This window comes from Macaca mulatta, chromosome 7, assembly GCF_049350105.2.
Source record: "Macaca mulatta isolate MMU2019108-1 chromosome 7, T2T-MMU8v2.0, whole genome shotgun sequence".
Classification (NCBI taxonomy): domain Eukaryota; kingdom Metazoa; phylum Chordata; class Mammalia; order Primates; family Cercopithecidae; genus Macaca; species Macaca mulatta.
Window position 1 is genome coordinate 96597860 of NC_133412.1, and position 18991 is coordinate 96616850.

Consider the following 18991-nt stretch of genomic DNA (forward strand, 5'->3'; position numbering starts at 1 on the left):
TATCTTCAGCTTTTAACTCCTGTATTCATTATTTGATGGGTACTTTCACCTGGATGATCTAAACAAACTTTAGTTTAATAATTTTTTTTTTTGTATTTCTGTAGTTTTTGGGGAATAGGTGGTATTTGGTTACATGATTAAGTTCTTTAGTGGTGATTTCTATGATTTTGGTGCACCCATCACTGAGCAGTGTACACTGCAACCAGTGTGTAGTCTTTTATCACTCACACCCCGCAACCCTTCCCCTCAAGTCCCCAAGGGCCATTGTATGATTCTTTTTTTTTTTTTTTTTGAGACGGAGTCTTGCTCTGTCGCCCAAGCTGGAGTGCAGTGGCGCAATCTCGGCTCACTGCAAGCTCCGCCTCCCAGGTTCATGCCATTCTCCCGCCTCAGCCTCCTGAGTAGCTGGGACTACAGGCGCCCGCCACTGCACCCGGCTAATTTTTTCTAATTTTTAGTAGGGACAGGGTTTCACCATGGTCTCGATCTCCTGACCTTGTGATCCGCCAGCCTCGGCCTCCCAAAGTGCTGGGATTACAGGCGTGAGCCACCACGCCCGGGCCCCAATGTATCATTCTTATATCTTTGATTCCTTATAGTTTAGCTCCCACTTACAAGTGAGAATATACGATGTTTAGTTTTCCATTCCTGAGTTACTTCACTTAGAATAATGGTCTCCAACTCCATCCAGGTTGCTGCAAATGCCATTATTTGGTTCCTTTTTATGGCTGAGTAGTATTCCATGGTATATATACACCACATTTTCTTTGTCCACTCATTCATTGATTGATGGGCATTTGGGCTGGTTCTGTATTTTTGCAATTGCAAATTGTGCTGCTATAAACACGCATGTGCAAGTGTCTTTTTCATATAATTACTTATTTTCCTTTGGGTAGATACCCAATAGTGGGATTGCTGGATCAAATGGTAGATCTACTTTTAATTCTTTAAGGAATCTCCACACTGTTTCCCACTAGTTCACATTCCCATCAGCAGTGTAAAAGTGTTTCCTTTTTACTGCATCCACGCCAACATCTATTATATTTTGATTTTTTAAATTATGGCCATTGTTGCAGGAATAAGGTGGTATTGCATTGTGGTTTTGATTTGCATTTCCCTGATAATTAGTGATGTTGAGCATTTTTTCATATGTTTGGTAATTTGTATATTTTCTTTTGGGAATTATCTATTCATGTCCTTAGCCCACTTTTTAGTGGGATTATTTGTTTTTTTCTTGTTGATTTGTTTGAGTTCCTTGTAGATTCTGGATATTAGTTCTTTGTCGATGCATAGTTTGCAAAAATTTTCTCCCACTCTGTGGGTTGTCTGTTTACTCTGCTGATTATTTCTTTTGCTGTGCAGAACCTTTTTAATTAAGTCCCATCTATTTATCTTTGTTTTTGTTGCATTTGCTTTTGGGTTCTTGATCATGAACTCTTTGCCTAAGCCAATGTCTGGAAGTGTTTCTGATGTTATCTTCTAACATTTGTATGGTTTTAGGGCTTAGATTTAGGTCTTTGATCCATCTTGAGTTGAATTTTGTAAAGGTGAAAGGTGAGGATCCGGTTTCATTCTTCTACATGTACCTTGCCAAGTATCCCCGCACCATTTGTTGAAAAGGGTGTCTTTTCCCCACTTTATGTTTTTGTTTGCTTTGTGGAAGATAGTTGGCTGTAAGTATTTGACTTTATTTCTGGGTTCTCTATTATGTTTCATTGGGCTATGTGCCTACTTTTGTACCAGTACGATGTTGTTTTGGTTACTATAGCCTTGTACAGTTTGAAGTCGGGAATGCGATGCCTCCAGATTTGTTCTTTTTGCTTAGTCTTGCTTTGGCTATAGAGGCTTTTTTTTGGTTCCATATGAGTTTTAGGATTGTCTTTTCTAGTTTTATGAAGAATGATTATGGTATTTTGTTTTTTTGTTTTTCTTTCTTTCTTTTCTATATATATATATATATATATATATATATATATATATTTTTTTTTTTTTTTTTTTTTTTTGAGACTGAGTCTTGCTCTGTCACCCAGGCTGGAGTGCAATGGCGCAATCTCAGCTCACTGCAACCTCCACTTCCTGGGTTCAAGTAATTCTCCTGCCTGAGCCTCCTGAGTAGCTGGGACTACAGGCGCTCGCCACCATGCCTGGCTAATTTTGTATTTTTAGTAGAGACAGGGTTTCACCATGTTGGTCAGGCTGGTCTTGAACTCCTGGCCTCAGGTGATCTGCCTGCCTTGGCCTCCCGAAGTGTTGGGATTACAGGTGTGAGACACTGTGCCCGGCCTTTTTTTTTTTTTTCTTTTTGAGACAGAGTTTCACTCTGTGGCCCAGGCTAGAGTGCAATAGCTTGATCTTAGCTCACTGCAGCCTCTGCCTCCCAGGCTCAAGCAATTCTCATGCCTCAGCCTCTCCAGTAGCTGGGATTACAGGCATGTGCCACCATACCCGGCTAATTTTTGTATTTTCTTTTTAGTAGAGATTGGGTTTCACCATATTGGCCAGGCTGACCTGGAGCTCCTGGCATTAGGTGATCCGTCCACTTTGGCCTCCTGAAGTGCTGGGATTACAGGTGTGAGCCACTGTGCCTGGCTGATGATGGTATTTTGATGGGAATTGCATTGAATTTTTAGATTGCTTTTGGCAGTACGGTCATTTTCACAATATTGATTCTACTCATCCATGAGCATGGGATGTGTTTCCACTTGTTTGTGTCACCTATGATTTCTTTTAGCAGCATTTTGTAGTTTTCCTTGGAGAGGTCTTTCACCTCTTTGATTAGGTATATTCCTAAGTATTTTATTTTTTGCAGCTATTGTAAAAGGGGCTGAGTTCTTGATTTGATTCTTAGCTTGGTTGCTCTTGGTGTATAGCAGTACTACTAATTTGTGTACATTGATTTTGTATCCTGAAACTTTACTGAATTCATTTATCAGATCTAGGAGCTTTTTGGATGAGTCTTTAGGGTTTTCTAGGTATACAATCATATCATCAGTGAACAGTGACAGTTTGACTTCCTCTTTACCGATTTGGATGCCCTTTATTCCTTTCTCCTGTCTGATTGCTCTGGCTCTTTTTCTTTCTTTCTTTTTAAATTTTTTGTAGAGACAGCGTCTCACTGTGTTGCCCTCTCTAGCCTCGAACTCCTGGCCTCAAGCAATCCTCTAACCTCAGCCTCCCAAAGTGTTGGGATTACAGGTGTGAGCCATCGTGCCCGACCTTAGCTTAACATTTCTAAAGCCACTACATCATTTCTCCACCACGTTTACTTCTTTTTTTTTTCTTAAATAAACTTTATTTTTTTAGAGAAATTTTTGGTTCACAGAAAAGTTGACTGAAAATTACAGAGTTCCCATGTCCCTTGTAACCCGTGTCCACACATGTACAACCTCCCCCATTATCAACATCCCCCCACCTCAGTGGTACATTTGGGAGTTTTGTTGTTGTTGTTTTTTGGGTTTGTTTTGTTTTGTTTTTTGTTTTTTGTTTTTTTAGAGATGGGGTCTCACTAGATTGCCCAGGCTGGTCTTGAACTCCTGAGCTTAAAAAATCCTCCCATCTTAGCCTCCTAAAGTGCTGGGATTACAGGTGTGAGCCACCATGCCCAGTCTCACAGTGGTACATTTGTTACAACTGACAAACCTATATTAACCCATCATCACCTTAAGTCCGTAGTTTACAGTAGGATTTGCTCTTCGTGTTGTACAGTCTATGAATTTTGTCAAATGTATACTGACATGTATTCACCATTATAGTATCATACAGAATAGTTTCACTGACCTAAAAGTCCTCTGTACTCTGTCTCTTCATCCCTCCCATCCCACTGACCCCTAGCAACCACTGATCTTTTACTATCTCCATAATTCTGCCTTTTCCAGAATGTCATTTGGTTGGAATCATACCGTATGTGTAGCCTTTTCAGAATGACATTTTTCACTTAATGATATGCATTTAAGTTGTCTCCATGTCTTTTTATGGCTTGATACCTCATTTATTTTTAGCACTAAATACTATTCCATGTACCAGAGTTTGTTTAGTCACTTACTGAAGTATATCTTGGTTGCTTCCAAGTTTTGGCAATTGTGAATAAATCTTCTATAAATATCCATTTTCAGTTTTTTGTGTGCTTATAAGTTTTTAACTTTTTTGGGTAAATATCAAGGAGCACAGTTGCTGAATTGTATGGTAAAAGTATGTTCGGTCAGGCATGGTGGCTCACGCCTGTAATCTCAGCACTTTGGGAAACCAAGATGGGTGGATCACGAGTTAAGGAGTTCGAGACCATCCTGGCTAACACAGTGAAACCCTGTCTCTATGAAAAATACAAAAAATTGGCTTGGCGTGGTGGCAGGTGCCTGTAGTCCCGAGTTCCCAGCTACTCGGGAGGCTGAGGCAGAAGAATTGCTTGAACCCGGGAGACAGGTTGCAGTGAGCCAAGATGGCACCACTGCACTCCAGCCTGGGCACCAGAGCAAGATTCCATGTCAAAAAAAAAAAAAAAAAAAAAAATTATGTTCATTTTTTTAAGAAACCACTGAACTGTCTTCCAAAGTGGGTGTATCACTTTTCATTCCCATCAGCATTGAATGAGTGTTCCTGTTACTCTGCATACTCAACAGCAGTTGATACTGTATTTTGTTCTTAGCCATTCTAAGGATATCTACTAGTATCTCATTGTTATTTTTATTTCCAATTCTCTAATGACATATATGTTGAACATCATTTTTTTTATATACTTACTTGCCATCTGTGTATCTTTTTTTTTTTTTTTAGATGGAGTTTCGCTCTTGTTGCCTGGGCTGGAGTGCAATGGCACAATCTCGGCTCACTGCAACCTCCGCCTCCCAGGTTCAAGCGATTCTCCTGCCGTGGCCTCCTGAGTAGCTGGGATTACAGGTGCCTGCCACCACGCCTGGCTAATTTTTTGTATTTTTAATAGAGACAGGGTTTCACCACATTGGTCTTGAACTCTTGACCTCAGGTGACCCACTCGGCCTCCCAAAGTGCTGGGATTACAGACATGAGCCACCGTGCCCAGCCTGCCATCTGTGTATCTTATTTGGTAAGATATCTGTTCATATCTTTGGCCTATTTTTAAATTGGGTTGTTTGTTTTCTTATCATTGAGTTTTATGTGTTCTTTGTATGTTTTGGAAAATACTTATTAGATGTGTCGTTTGCAAATATTCTCTCCCAGTCTGTTCCTTGTGTTCTCATTCTCTTGATATATATACGTGTGTTTGTGTATGTGTACACAAACACACACACTTTTTTTTTTTTGGCAGAGCAGAAATTTTTGATTAAAAAATATAGTTTTTTAATTTCAATAGGTTTTTGGGCAACAGGTATTTGGTTACATGAATAAGTTCTTTAGTGGTGATTTCTGAGATTTTGGTGCACCCATCCCCTGAGCAGTGTAGACTGTACCCATTGTGTGTGTAATCTTTTATCCCTCACACCCCTCCCACCCTTTCCCCCATGTCCCCAAAGTCTGTTGTATCATTGTTATGGCTTTGTGTCATCATAGCTTAGCTCCCAGCATCTACTTTTAGTCACTTTCCAGTTGGTGGTTCCAGTATCTTCCTGATCACCTAAGCACATAGTCTGAGCATCACTCTGGATTTTTTCCTCCACTTGTCCCTATATACCATCAGTTAAGGAAAGCTAATATTACTTTCTATTACCTATTACCCATGTTTTTGTTTAGTTTCTAATTACATCTAACCTGAACCAGCGACAACCTCCTCTTACCCCTGCCTCTGGTATTATTCCTATTCAAATCTGTTCTTCAATTAGCCACCAAAGTAATCTATCTGAAGAATAAACCTTACCATTACTGTAATCCCAGCACTTTGGGAGGCTGAGGCGGGTGGATCACTTAAGGTCAGGAGTTCAAGACCAGCCTGACCAATATGGTGAAACCCTGTCTCTACTAAAAAAATACAAAAATTAGCTGGGCATGATGGTGTGCACCTGTAGTCCCAGCTACTCGAGAGGCTGAGGCAGGAGAATTGCTTGAACCTGGGAGGCAGAAGTTTCAGTGAGCTGAGATTGCACCACTGCACTCCAGCCTAGGGTGACAGAGCAAGACTCCGTCTCAAAAAAAAAAAAAAAAAAAAAATCTTACCATTACTCCCCTGCTTAAAATCCTTCAATTGCTCTTAATAGCCTTCAGAATAACATTTAAATTTCTAAATGTAGCATACACAGAAAACCCTTTCTGACCTGTCTTCTGCACATCTTTGCCTTGTACTTTTTTTTTTTTTTTTTTAAGAGACATTATCTCACTCTGTTCCTCAGGCAGGAGTGCAGTAGTGCAATCATAGCTCACTGTGGCCTCAGAAATCCTGGGCCCAAGCAATCCTGCCTCAGGCTCCTAAGTAGCCAGGACTACAGGTGTATGTCACCACGCCTGGCTTATTTTTTATTTTGTAAAGACAGGGTCTTACTATGTTGTGCAGGCTGGTCTTAAACTCATGGCCTCAAGCAGTCCTCCTGCCTTGGTCTCCTAAAGTGCTGAGATTAATAGGCATGAGCCACACTGTCTGGCCCTTTGCCTTATACTTTTTGCTGTACAGCAGTAATCTACTTGTAGTTTCTTGTGCTCACCATTACTCTTTTGTGGGCCTAGCACAGTTCCTGGCATTAAGTAGGTACTCATTAGTTTTATGCTGAATGATAGTGAAATATATAAATGTGAGATCGCATGGACTAGAAGTATTCTAGGTTCAGAGCTTCTAGAATAGGATACTAGGGAACCAGCTTACCTAGAGAGCTTAAAATTTCCCTGAGAGGATATGTAGATGCCACTGACTTTATAAAATTCATTTCTGCTGTTAATTCTATGGTGGGAGACTGACATCCCAGCACTGTCCTGGAATTTAGGAGACTTAGACCTAGTATTGGATCTGTCACTTGGAGCAACTAACTGGCTATCTATAGGCCCAGAATCAGTGAGTTTGCAATGTAGTTAAAAGAGTGGGCTCTGCATTTACTTAAGAAAGACTGTGAAGGGAGTAGGTTTAGGGATAAAATCAATAATTTAGTTTTTGGAATAAGTTCAAGAGATCTGTTGTACAAAATGATGACTAGAGTTAATAACAATGTATTGTATTGAAAATCAAGGCCGGGTGCGGTGGCTCACACCTGTAATCCCAGCATTTTGGAAGGCTGAGGCAGGTAGATTACCTCATGTAAGAGTTCAAGACCAGCCTGGCCAACATGATGAAACCCCGTCTCTACTAAAAATAAAAAAAAATTAGCCAAGTGTGGTGGTGTGCACCTGTAATCCCAGCTACTTGGAGGCTGAGGCAGGAGAATCGCTGGAACCTGGGAGGCGGAGGTTGCAGTGAGCTGAGATGGTGCCATTGCACTCCAGCCTGGGCAACAGAGCAAGACTCCATCTCAAAAAAGAGGTATAATGTTCTCACCACAAAAAATGTTAAGTATGTGAAGTAACGCACATATTAATTAGCTCAACTGAGCCATTCCACAGTGTATACATATTTTAAAACATCATGTTATACACAATAAATATATACAATTTTTATTTGTTAATTAAATAAATAAGTAATTTTTTTTTTTAAAGAGTGGGCTCTGGAGCCCAGTCTGCCTGGTTAGAATCTCAGCTGTTCCTCTCACTAGTTAACCTCTCCTTGCCTCAGTTAATAGGTGTAATAATAGACCCTATTCACAGAGCTGTATTAGATGAGTTAATATAGCACCCGATATAAGGGAAGTACTGAGTAAACATTGTTTGTTATTGTTATTGTTGAAGGAAATACAGTTGGCCTTTGGAGATCTCCAGGTGACATGACCTTAACCTAGTAGAGGCAGAGGGGAGCCAGGGCTCCTTTTCAACCACTAGTCTTGGGATCTGACCTAGCTATATTATATCTGAGTGACCCACTCTTCCCTATTCCCAAACAATACTTGTTACTACAAATGCCTTGTGGGTGGGGAGGGTTATTAGAATGCATATTTCTGGGTCCTTCCTCTGCCCTAGTGAATCAGAGTCTGAAACGTGGTCTGGGAATAAGCATTGTCAGCAAGCTTATCAAGTTATTCTTATACTTACTCAAGTTGGAGACCATGGCTCTAGAAGTTTGTATTTAGTTTGGGAATAGGGGACTGAAGTCTGGAGGAGGACTAAGCAACCCCATTGAGTGCAAGTTGGGAAGGTGCTTGGAGTTCCAGAAAACATCCCACTGAAACATCCAGGTTCTCCTGATTGGCATGTTCTTGAGGCTGTGATAGAGACAGAGGAGGATGTAGAGTGTTTACCAGCCATCTTGCCAGTAGTTAGAGAACACTGAAATGACCCATTTCTCCCTGTGCTCAGCCTTGATGATGGAATTAATCATCCAAAACATATGCCAAAACATATACCATTCTATACTTAGCTTTGTTCATTCAGCAAATATTTATTGAGCACCTCCTTTATATCAGACACTATTATGGTGCTTGGGATATATCAGTGAATAAAGCAAAGATCCCTACCCTTGTGGAGCTTACATGCCAGAGGTGAGAAATAGAAATAAACAATAAACATAATAGCTAAATTATATAGTGTGTTAGAAGGTAATAAATGCAATGGAAAAAGGAAACATAGAGGAGGGTAAAGGGGTTAGGTTGGAGATAAGCTACAGTATTAAATAGGGCAGGGCGCGGTGGCTCATGCCTATAATTCCAGCACTTTGGGAGGCCAAGGCGGGTGGATCACCTGAGGTCGGGAGTTCGAGACCAGCCTGAACAACACGGAGAAACCCCGTCTCTACTAAAAATACAAAACTAGCCAGGCATGGTGGCTCATGCCTGTAATCCCAGCTGCTTGGGACGCTGAGGCAGAAGAATTGCTTGAACCAGGGAGGCGGAGGTTATGGTGAGCTGAGATCATGCCATTGCACTCCAGCCTGGGCAATAAGAGTGAAACTCCATCTCAAAAAAAAAAAAAAAAAAAAAAATAGAGTTGTCAGGTTAGGCCTCAGTGAGCAAAGAGCAGGTGGAGGACAGGGAGCTTGCCACCCGGTTATCCACGGACATGCACACCAGGTACAGAGGACAGCTAGTGCAGCGGCCCTTGGTGCGGAGCATATCTAGGTTGAAAGGTTGGAGTAAGCTGGTTCGGGTTGCAGGGGGTATGTGGAAGTGGTGGATGCTGAGGACTTTTCATCTTCCTCAAGGTTTCCTGGCCTTCTGTTTTTCTCCCCTGCATAGCCTCCCCATCCCCCAAGGGCCACCACTAAGTAGTCTCTCCCGCTTCTTTGCTGCTAATGGTAGGAGACTTGGAGAGTGGCTCTCAGGCAGAATGATGGTTCCAGAAGACAATATACAGTTTATCAATACTGAATTTTGTAGCTCACCTCTACCACCACTGTTTAGGGAGCCAGCCAGGCTTGGCAATGTTATTTAATAATATAATAATCATCATTTATATTGCAGCTCTGGAGTGCCTGTGCTACTGACAACCGCTCAGTATCTGGGTGTTGGAGAGATAAAACAGGCTCTAGAAGGGAAAGTGAACCAGGATGGTCTACAACCCTGGCATACTGAATATTGGCCTCTCTCACTGACCACTGAGAGGATAATTTAGCAAAGATGTCACCCAATGATAAAAGCAGCCCTGAAACGCTTTCTTTAAAAAAAATGTGTCCTCTGAGAACATTGAGGTTTTGCCTCTATACTCTGGTTAGGTGAGTGACTTCACTTTGTCCCCCTTTATCCTATGGTTCCTCAGCTAGAGGAGTAGTCAGCAGGTGGGACAGTGAGTCACACTCTAAAATGGCTCTGTCAGCCCTGTGCCATAGGGCTGTCAGGAGCCTGGGACTTCTACAGGAGGCTTTAGAGAGGGAAGGAGGAGATGGGGTCAGATGGCACATTCATAGACTTTCAGAGTTTGGAGGGACCTTATCACCTAGAAATATGAATGTAGATCTCTTTGGCAAATCAAAATTGTATTTTAAAGCTGTTCTGTATTTGAAATGGTATGGTGAGTTTTCTTGTGAAGAGTCATCACTCATGTTAAGTTGTTGGGGGGTTGTACACTGGGAGTGTGGGTATGAAGTAGGATGGGACCAACAATAGGACCCAGAAAGTGGAAAAAAAAGATAATATTCTTATTAAAATGAGTTGGTCTCCACATATTACCATTGTTCTTCAGCTCCACAAAGGGCCATGCAAGGGAAGGTGGGCTCATTATGGCAGGGGGAGGCCAGTCATCATGAGGGTAGATGTTCTGAAGCTCAAGGAGCTAGAGAACCACTCCTGGTCACTTGACAAGCTTTCCCCAAAGTGGAACCTGCTTCTGTGGGAATAAAATTTAAAATTAAGGTGAGTCATGTGTCCCTGCAGGTTTCAGACAGCCTATCCTCTCTTGAGGACTCTGATAGAAAGGTTAAGTGACCTCAGGGACTCCAGATGCCTAAGTGAGGACAGGAAAAGGAAAGGTTGCTAGGGATGCAGCAGGAGATGTCCCAGGAGACATTTGTAGTTTCTGGACCAGAATGGGATTGAGGAGGTAATGGGAATAGAAGCTTTGGGTTGATACCAGTGGTCTATAATGAAGGATGTTTTAGAAGAGAGAGCAGATATGGCTTAGCACTGAAGTTCTGAATCCAAGATATCAGGAACACTTAGGGGAGATTTTGAAAAACACAAACTCCTTCTCCCACCCTGTGCCCCTACAGGGATACAAAATAGACTTTCCAGGAGAAGGTAGATGCTGCAGGGTTCCAAAGATGGAGTGAAGGCAAAGGGTATAGGTCTGTGATATGATTTCTGCACCCCATGACCTGGTTTGGTACTTTCCTGTGTTACTCCTACATTAGAAAGACAGCCTCACTGCTGTCCCTTTGTTCATGGACTGTTAGGATCTTGCTGACCTGGGTGGGGCTGGCTTATCCATCTGCCAGCTTCCAGGTCAGAACCAGCCCTAGTTACTTGATAGGGCTTTCCCCAGAGCAGAACACTGCTTCTGTGGGAATAAAATTTAAAATTTAAAATTAAAAGTTAGCTGGACATGGTGATACATAACTGTAGTCTCAGCTACTTGGGGGGCTGAGGTGGGCAGATTGCTTGAGCCCAAGAGTTGGAGGCTGCACTGAGCTGTGATCATGCCACTGCACTCCAGCCTGAGTGACAGAGCAAGAGCCTATCTCAAAATAAATTAAATAAATAAATAAATAAATAAATAAATAAATAAAAATAAAACTTAAATATGGCCAAGTAAGTTTGAAAATTAGTGGATTAAATATGGTCAACCATTTGGGTTTTTTAACCAACTCCTCAGAGCCTTTAACATACCAGCATACGTTGTGAATCTCTTAAAAGAGGGAATATGCAGTATTTCTCAAACTAATTTGATTGGGGGGTCGTTTTTTTCTTGAGGAGCATTTCATCAGATCAATGTTGCACAGAGCACACCCAGGAAGAAGTTTCACTATACTGGCATCTGTCTCTTTTTAAAAAAATAACAACTCAAAGTTAGATAGCCCTTACTCACTTATTCCTAAATTCCTGACTTTTGAGTTGGGTAAGACTACACACTTTTCCTACTCTGGAACTCCAAAGGCAGGCAGTGTTATGTCGTGGTCTTCTTAAGGCAGTCTTACGGGCAGTGCCCCCGATTCTTTGCTGTTAATAATTCCCATTGAATTGATACCCTCACATTTCCCTATATTGATCTCCCATGTCTCCCTGCAGCAGATGTTCCTAGAATACCCCTTCCCCTTGACAGAGAGGTAGACAAGGGCAAGTCAACAGGGGCGCCTCTGAGCCCAGAACGTTCCCTTGGTGACCTGGTCTGAGGGTCAGTGTGGCTGGATTGACAAATAGTAGCTGTTGACTCCCTGGTTTGGAGTTGGTTTTCTATAGGAGAAGCAACTGTTGGAGTCAGCTGCCTGAGGAATATACTTCTAGGCTGGGGTGGGGAAATGAACTTGAAGACAAGGAACTGGCTAAGTCTTAATTTGGGTAAGAAGGTTCAGTGGCGCTCACTTGGATCTCAGTTTTACACCTTATTTTCCATGCTTATTCTCTTCCTCCCCCTGCCCCAACCTGTCCATCACCACTCAACTCTCTTCCTCCTTCATCCTTCTTTTGGGTTCTCTTTCCCTCTCCACTGTTCTTCTAAGAAGACTGGCTCTCCTTCCTCCTCCCCCATCCCAATCTCTACTTCTCTTCACATCCCCTCTGTACCCCCAGCCTGGCAGCCTGCCCCGTAGGAATGTTAATTAGCATCCACGATTTAATTAATTCAGTAGCTAATTAATGATTGGGGGCTGGGGAGCTGGGGTGCAGGGGGTTGGGAGCTGGAGGTGACAGGGAGAAATGGCAGAGGCTGCAGAAGGCATCGCAGATGGCTGTGCGGTGGCTGGCACAGTGCCCACCGCCATGGATGCAAACACACTTGCGCGCACGCACATGTATACACACACACACACAAAAAGGAAAGGGTGATCGAGGAATCAAAAGCAAGCAGGGAAGGGCACAGGGGCCCTGGGAACTGGGGCTGTGGGGCTGGGGGTGGGGAAGGCTCTAGATCTATTTGAATCTGCTCCGGAAGTAGAAGAAGAGAAAAAAAAGAAACAACCACAGGCGCAGAGAGAAGAGAGCTCTCCCGATACCCACCTCACCCCACCCCCACCCCACCCCAGCCACCCCTCCTCCCTGGCATGGGATTCATGGGCACCAGCTGAGGACGGGGTCCCCTCCCTCTGCCTGCCATAAATATTGGTACCGAGGACCCAGACTCAGAAGGATAGGACATTCCCAAAGAAAAGAGTTTTTATTTTAAGTTGCTCTAAAATATATATGTGTGTGTGTGTGTGTGTATATGCATATATGCATGTATGTATATATGTATATATGAATATATATATATATTTTTTAAATTGCACCCGTTCTGGTGTGAGGGCGAAGGCGAGTGAAAGAAGGTGACTGAGCCAGGAGGAGAGCACAGATGGCTTGGTGGTGGTATGGTGTGGTGAGTTGTGGGGAGGAAAAGAGGGGGGTCTGGGAGAGGTTGGGGGTGGGCGGAATGAGGACCCTGTTTTCCTCTTTTCGTTTTGCTGTGGGTGAAGGAGAGAGAGAGAAAGAGGGAAAGTGGGTGGGGAGAGAAGCGAGACAGATGGCAGAGTGGAGAGGCGGCAGCCAGTGCCGGCACTGCCCAGCCTGGGCGGACCCAGCTCCCTCCGCCTGCCAGCTCTCCAAATGCCACCCTTCCCCCATCCTCCCCTCTCCCCATCCCCCCAGCTTGGCACTGATCTCGGGGAGAGAGAGGGAGGGAGGCTGGGCAAAGAGCATCTGTTCCCTCCATTCTCCCAGCTCCATCGGCTGCCAACCTAGGGCCATCGTCTGCCTCCATCACCCCTCCGCCCGCCCGCCTACCCACCCAATCCCAAATGGGTGCTGGATCAGGTGCTGAATCTGGCTGCCTCCTCGGGTACCAGTCACTGTGCATTGCTGTGTGTCTGCCACCGCTGCCTGGCACTCATGGGGCCGTGTGTGTGTGTATGTGTATGTGCGCACTTGTACGTGTACGCATAAGCGTGTGCTGTATGTGAGCCTCCTGGGCATGGGTGGGGGTTGGCATTGCGGTTGCCAATCTAGTGTCCAACCAGAAGGACAGAGGGATGGAGTGGAAGAAGGAGGGGAGAGGCTTGGGGTCTGGGAGGGGAGAAGCGGGGGCACGAGTTGCTTCATGCTGCCTGCTTACAGGCATTGGCATTGCAGCTGCCACCCTTGTGCCCACGGAGATGGGAGGAGGCGAGTGGAGGGCGCAGCAGCAGGAGTCCTGTGCTCTGGGAGGAAGGCTTTGTACATGGGAGCTGTTGGCATCACATCTGTCAGGCCAGTGCCCAGAACTGGGGCAATGGAGACTAGGGGATCCAGGAAGCAGGGAGAAGGGGCAGGAATGTGTTTCTGACGTTGCTGTCCCTCTAGAAGCTCAGCTCTGAAAAATGGTTGGAGTATGAGGTGATTAGTGCTCTTCCAGCTTGAGAAAGTAAAGTGGTGGAGAGAGTAGCCAGGGAAGTGCCAAGAAACAGTCTACGAGCCAGGGAGGAGGGATTGTGCCACCGTACCCAGGGAGAACTTGTTGGGGCTGGCAATCTGGCTCTTTGTCAGAGTATTGAAGGAGACAGCAAGGGGACCAGATGTGAGGTGGGTGGGTACTGGCACTGCCCATGGCACCTGGCACAGGCTCTGGCATTGTGTGGAACAGGGGAGGGCGACAGTGCCTCTTGCCAATCTGGTTGAGAGGGCAATGGTGCCAGGAGTGAGAAGGAAGGAGGTGAAACATTTCGGGAGGTGGGGTGTTTGGGAGACCAGACTTTTTTCCTGCCAGGTCCTCCTTCCCCTTCCCTCTTAGGCATGGGGAGTGGAGCAACAGACGGAGAGTGGCATGAGGACACAAAGGAGGAAGCACACCATTGCCAAGACCTCAAGGAAGAAGGATGGAAAGCGCTGGCAGTCCTGCCTGGCCCCCAGCCAGTTCCCTGCTGAAGATGGCCAAATCCCCTTGCCTGGTCTGTATATGCGACTTTTGCTGGGGTGGAAGGAGGGAAGGGCTGACTTGCTGAGCTGGGCTCTAGAATGGGAAGGGTACCTTTCTGCAGATCCCATTTGGACTCTCCACTTGAACAAGTGAGGTGTCTGATTTTCCTCTTTGGTACCTTCCTCTCCTCCCCCTCCCTTCGCCTCATCCCCATTTCATCTTTCATCACCACCTGGGTCCTACTGCTTGGCACCCAACCAACTGGATGCCGCCACGTTTGGCAGTGCTGCACTGGCACGTGAACAGTGTCTCAGATCCTGGCACTGCGGCAAACCCAAAGCCACCAAACATGCTCATGATGGCACTTGGTGGCAGTCAGGGAGAGGGGGCTGTGCACATAGCGGTGCCAGGCATTGGGTGGAGCTCTGTGTAGGGAACTGGCATGAGAGGATGCCCTTAACAACTGGGCTGAGTCAGCACTCCCTCGTCAATCTCAGCTCTGCCTTCCTCCCAACTAGATATCCACCTCCCTCCTACCGTTACTGCCCCCAAGAAAGGGATTTAGATGGTATCATACTGAGTGTTTGAGCACCATGCGAAAGGAAACGAGCACAGAGGGACAGGCTATAGCACAGGCTGTAGACACACCCAAGGCTCCAGGCCAGTAGACCATACATATCCTTGGACAACAAGAACAGAAAAATAAAACCCTAGGAGGGCTAAAGGAGGTGGAGAGAGGGACACCAGCTGTGTTGTTACCAGGATGGCACAAGAAGAGATTGGAAGGCAAGTAGGAAGGAATGACCCTCAGACTTTGCTCTTGGGTGATGGGGTGGTTTGTACCTATGCATATTTCATTCTGCCTTGTACCTTGTGATTTGCTGAGCTGTGGTTGAGATGAACTGGTTCTTTCTCCCTTGTTAAAAGGTCCATATTCAATAATAGTCCTAGGAAGATGGAAAGGTGCTCTAGGCCTAGAGAGGTAGACAGGTGTTAGGAAGACAAAGGGACTTGTCCTTCCAGAAAGACTATGCAAGGCACCCAGTTAGAGTTGGATAGATTTCCATATCTTTGAAATCCACCCCAAGAAGGGAGATGGGATCAGCAATGATCCCTGGTAGAGGGGGAGGCCCCTAGGAGGAGAATCCCCAGCAACTGTGGTGATACAGACTAGCCCTCACATAACTAGACCTTGGGCCCCCAATCTGAAAGAATTTCAAGTAGCTTTGGCTTTCCTAATGACTGGGCAGATCTTCAGATCTGGAAGATTTGACTGTGGGTGATGTGGAAGGGAGGCTGGGTGGCTCTGGGAGATAGGACCTGCCCAGAGGTAGGAGTAAAGTCCATGCTGGGCTGAGCTGCTCAGGGCTGGGGAAGTTCTGATTTCAGCATCTCTGGAAGTGTATGGCCACTTCAGAAGAAGCAAGGTGTTTTCCACAGCAGAGAAGAAAGCAGGGAGACACTCAGCCAAAGTGGTGAGTGGACAATGTTTATATCTTTTCTCCTGTTCAAGAACAGCCAACGTAAGCAGAAGACCATGGTCAATTTCCAGTATGTTGGCGGTGGGGGTGGGGGTGATGTCAGAGTGATGAAGTCGACAAATCTGAGGTTATGATAAGCCCTGGTGTGGTAGCTCCTAGGGTAGCAGGGTTGGTCCCTGGGTGCTGAAAAGATGGGGGCAGGTCACAGATATGGTGCTAAGCTCTCTAGGTCAGTGGTTCTCAAACTTCAGAGGGCATAGAATCTCTTCAGGAGTTTCTGATTCAGTTAGTCTTAGGTGTGGTCCGGGAATATGCACTTTACATAAGCACTCATGTTGCAAGTGGACACTTGAAACATTGAGAAACACTGTTCTGAGAGATGGCAGTCACCTTTAGGGTGGTTGATCCAATCAGGGTTTCCCTTGCCTTTTGCATCTGTCTTCCCCAAACTTACTCATGTCTTTATGCTGACATGTTTGGGGATATGTGTGTTGTGGGGTGTGTGTATGCATTTTGAGTGGGAGCAGTAGGAGGAAAAGGAAAGATTGTGAGGTTGAATCCAGCAAATGTAACTTGTTAGAACAATGATCCTCATTGGCAGTCGTTACCACAGAAGAATCCTTTAGGGAACACTTTCAAAATTCACTCTTCCTTCACCCCCCAGATTCTGATGACTGGCTGCCCGTGGGTTTCTGAAACCTCATCATTGAGAATCACTAGCTTAGGAACATTGCCAAGAGATTATTCTCTGTGGTCAAGTCAAAATTGTGTAGATTATGTGGCTAGGTACAAGATGGGTCCTGGAGGCAGGCCTGGGTTCTGGGTAATGGAAGTAGGGATCCACAGAGTACAACTCAGCCTACTGCTGATACTCAGCAAATGGCAGAGGATGCTGTTGTTTGAGCACTTGGTGGAGACATCTGGAAATGAGCACCGCATGGGTCATTCTTCATGTCCAATTGAGAAGACTTAGTGCAGGGTTTGGTATGAGGGAGGACTTGTAGATATGGGACAGTGCTGAGCCCCTGCTGATTACTGGTTGCAATGTCTTAGCCATTGTTTGTGTAAGAATATGTGTGTAGTTGGGTGGGATTATGAGTCAACCTCGGGTGCTGCATCACCTTTCCCCCTCTTCTTGGACAGGTTCAGCTTGCTCTGGTCTACCTATACTCAACCTGCTTCCCCATTAGCTTCTGGCCAGACTTCTTTCCATGGCTGTGGAATTGCAAGAAATACCATACTCAGACTACTGACAGAGAATAATGACATTTACCCCTTGTCTGTGCTTTGTGTGAGGGCTGTCTGGGTCCTGTATATCAAGGAGCATCACTGGGTGGTCACACAATTGCAATTTTATGTTCTTCCCATAACGTGTAGTTTCTCTCAAGAGGAATTGCCTTCATGATTACTTACTATCTTTCCCCAAACTTGGTAGGCCATGGTCTAGGTCTTCTGCAAATGTCCTCTCTCAAATTTGCCTTCGTCTGATCTTTTTATAATGTATCTGAGCTATAATCCTGTAGACCCTGAGGCTGGGTCTATGGACTTTTAGCAAGAGCTTTCTCAGTATAAAGGCATTTCTTCCCAACTCAGTCTTCTAGAAATGACGCTTTCATGGCTTATAAGTTTCTGACTGGTTGCTTCTGAGAGAAATGGTCCCCCAATACCTGGCCATTCACCAAAGTTTACCCTGTGTTTCATGGTGATATCACATGAGTTTTCCCAAAAGTTTCCTCCTAATTTGCCTCCTACATATCTCTTCCCTGATGTCCAGAATAATTTAAGGTCCTCTCCCCATAGGGTTTTTTGTTTGCTTTTTGTGACTGTGAGGAGGGGAGCAGACCCCCCAACCATGTGCGTGCCCTCGCTGCTGCCATCCCCCCGTCACCTCTTGACTGCCAGCAACGGCTGGGTATGGGCCCAGTGCCCATCCATTTTCAGGGCTAGTTGATTTGGCGGGTGAGTTGTTACACACTCCTTAGCAGATCCTCTCCCCATATGTTAATACTCAACATTTGGTCACTTTTCCTCTTACTGGTTACTTTTTCCTCTCACTTTCTGTGTTTATAAGTTTTTTCTACCTACTTTTGTGTGAGGAAAATTAGCATGTGTTGGAGGGTGTTTCTGCTTATGGGAGTATAGGTCATAGGTCTTGGGGTATGTCCCTTGTACTTATACATATGCCCATGGGGCCCCATCCTTGCTGGCACTGGTGTGTTTCTCTGCAGCCCCCTCCGCTGGGGTCTGCTGCTGTTTCTGAGGGTGTGTTTGTTTCACTGGTATAGTTATATACATGGAGCTCTGTATTTCAGATTTACGTATCTTTCCAGGGATGAATGACTGTCTTAAGACAGATTACGGTGGTGGAGATTTGGAGAATCAGTGATCTGGTCTATAAGCCCTGAAAGTGGTTAAGAAACAAGTACAAAGAATTAAGCAGATGGGTGCTATTATGCCTGGAATAAAAGGCTTGCTCTTTTGCCCCCCAAATTCCAGGGTTCCAGGTAAGTACAGTTACTTAGCATCAGCTCATATGTACTGTTGGGACTGCACACGGTATTGCCAGGCCAGGGTATTGGGTGTAAAAGAACATGTTGCGTGACAAGAGGACGGGGGATTTCTGGTTACATCAACTCTTGGTGAAAACACTCATAGTTCAAACTAAAGCCAACCTACCCTGGCTGTAAATTCTTTTTTTTTTTTTTTTTTTTTTTTGAGACGGAGTCTTGCTCTGTCGCCCAGGCTGGAGTGCAGTGGCCAGATCTCAGCTCACTGCAAGCTCCGCCTCCTGGGTTCATGCCATTCTCCTGCCTCAGCCTCCCAAGTAGCTGGGACTACAGGCGCCGGCCACCTCGCCCGGCTAGTTTTTTGTATTTTTTAGTAGAGACGGGGTTTCACCGTGTTAGGCAGGATGATCTCGATCTCCTGACGTTGTGATCCACCCGTCTCGGCCTCCCAAAGTGCTGGGATTACAGGCTTGAGCCACCACGCCCGGCCTGTAAATTCTTAAGATACAGGAC

General features: G+C 45.1%; 1 protein-coding gene across 6 annotated transcripts in view; it reads left to right on the forward strand.

Annotated features, from left to right (window-relative positions):
• The first annotated feature begins 12906 nt into the window (after positions 1–12906).
• THTPA (thiamine triphosphatase) overlaps positions 12907–18991 on the forward strand; it is a 47186-nt gene continuing 41101 nt past the window's right edge. The window contains exons 1-2 of one of the 6 annotated variants that reach the window (XM_015143324.3): positions 12907–12978; positions 14341–14521. In XM_015143324.3, coding sequence (XP_014998810.1) covers positions 14398–14521 — 124 coding nt within the window. In that variant the 5' untranslated portion in view covers positions 12907–12978; positions 14341–14397. 6 annotated transcript variants of the gene reach the window in all.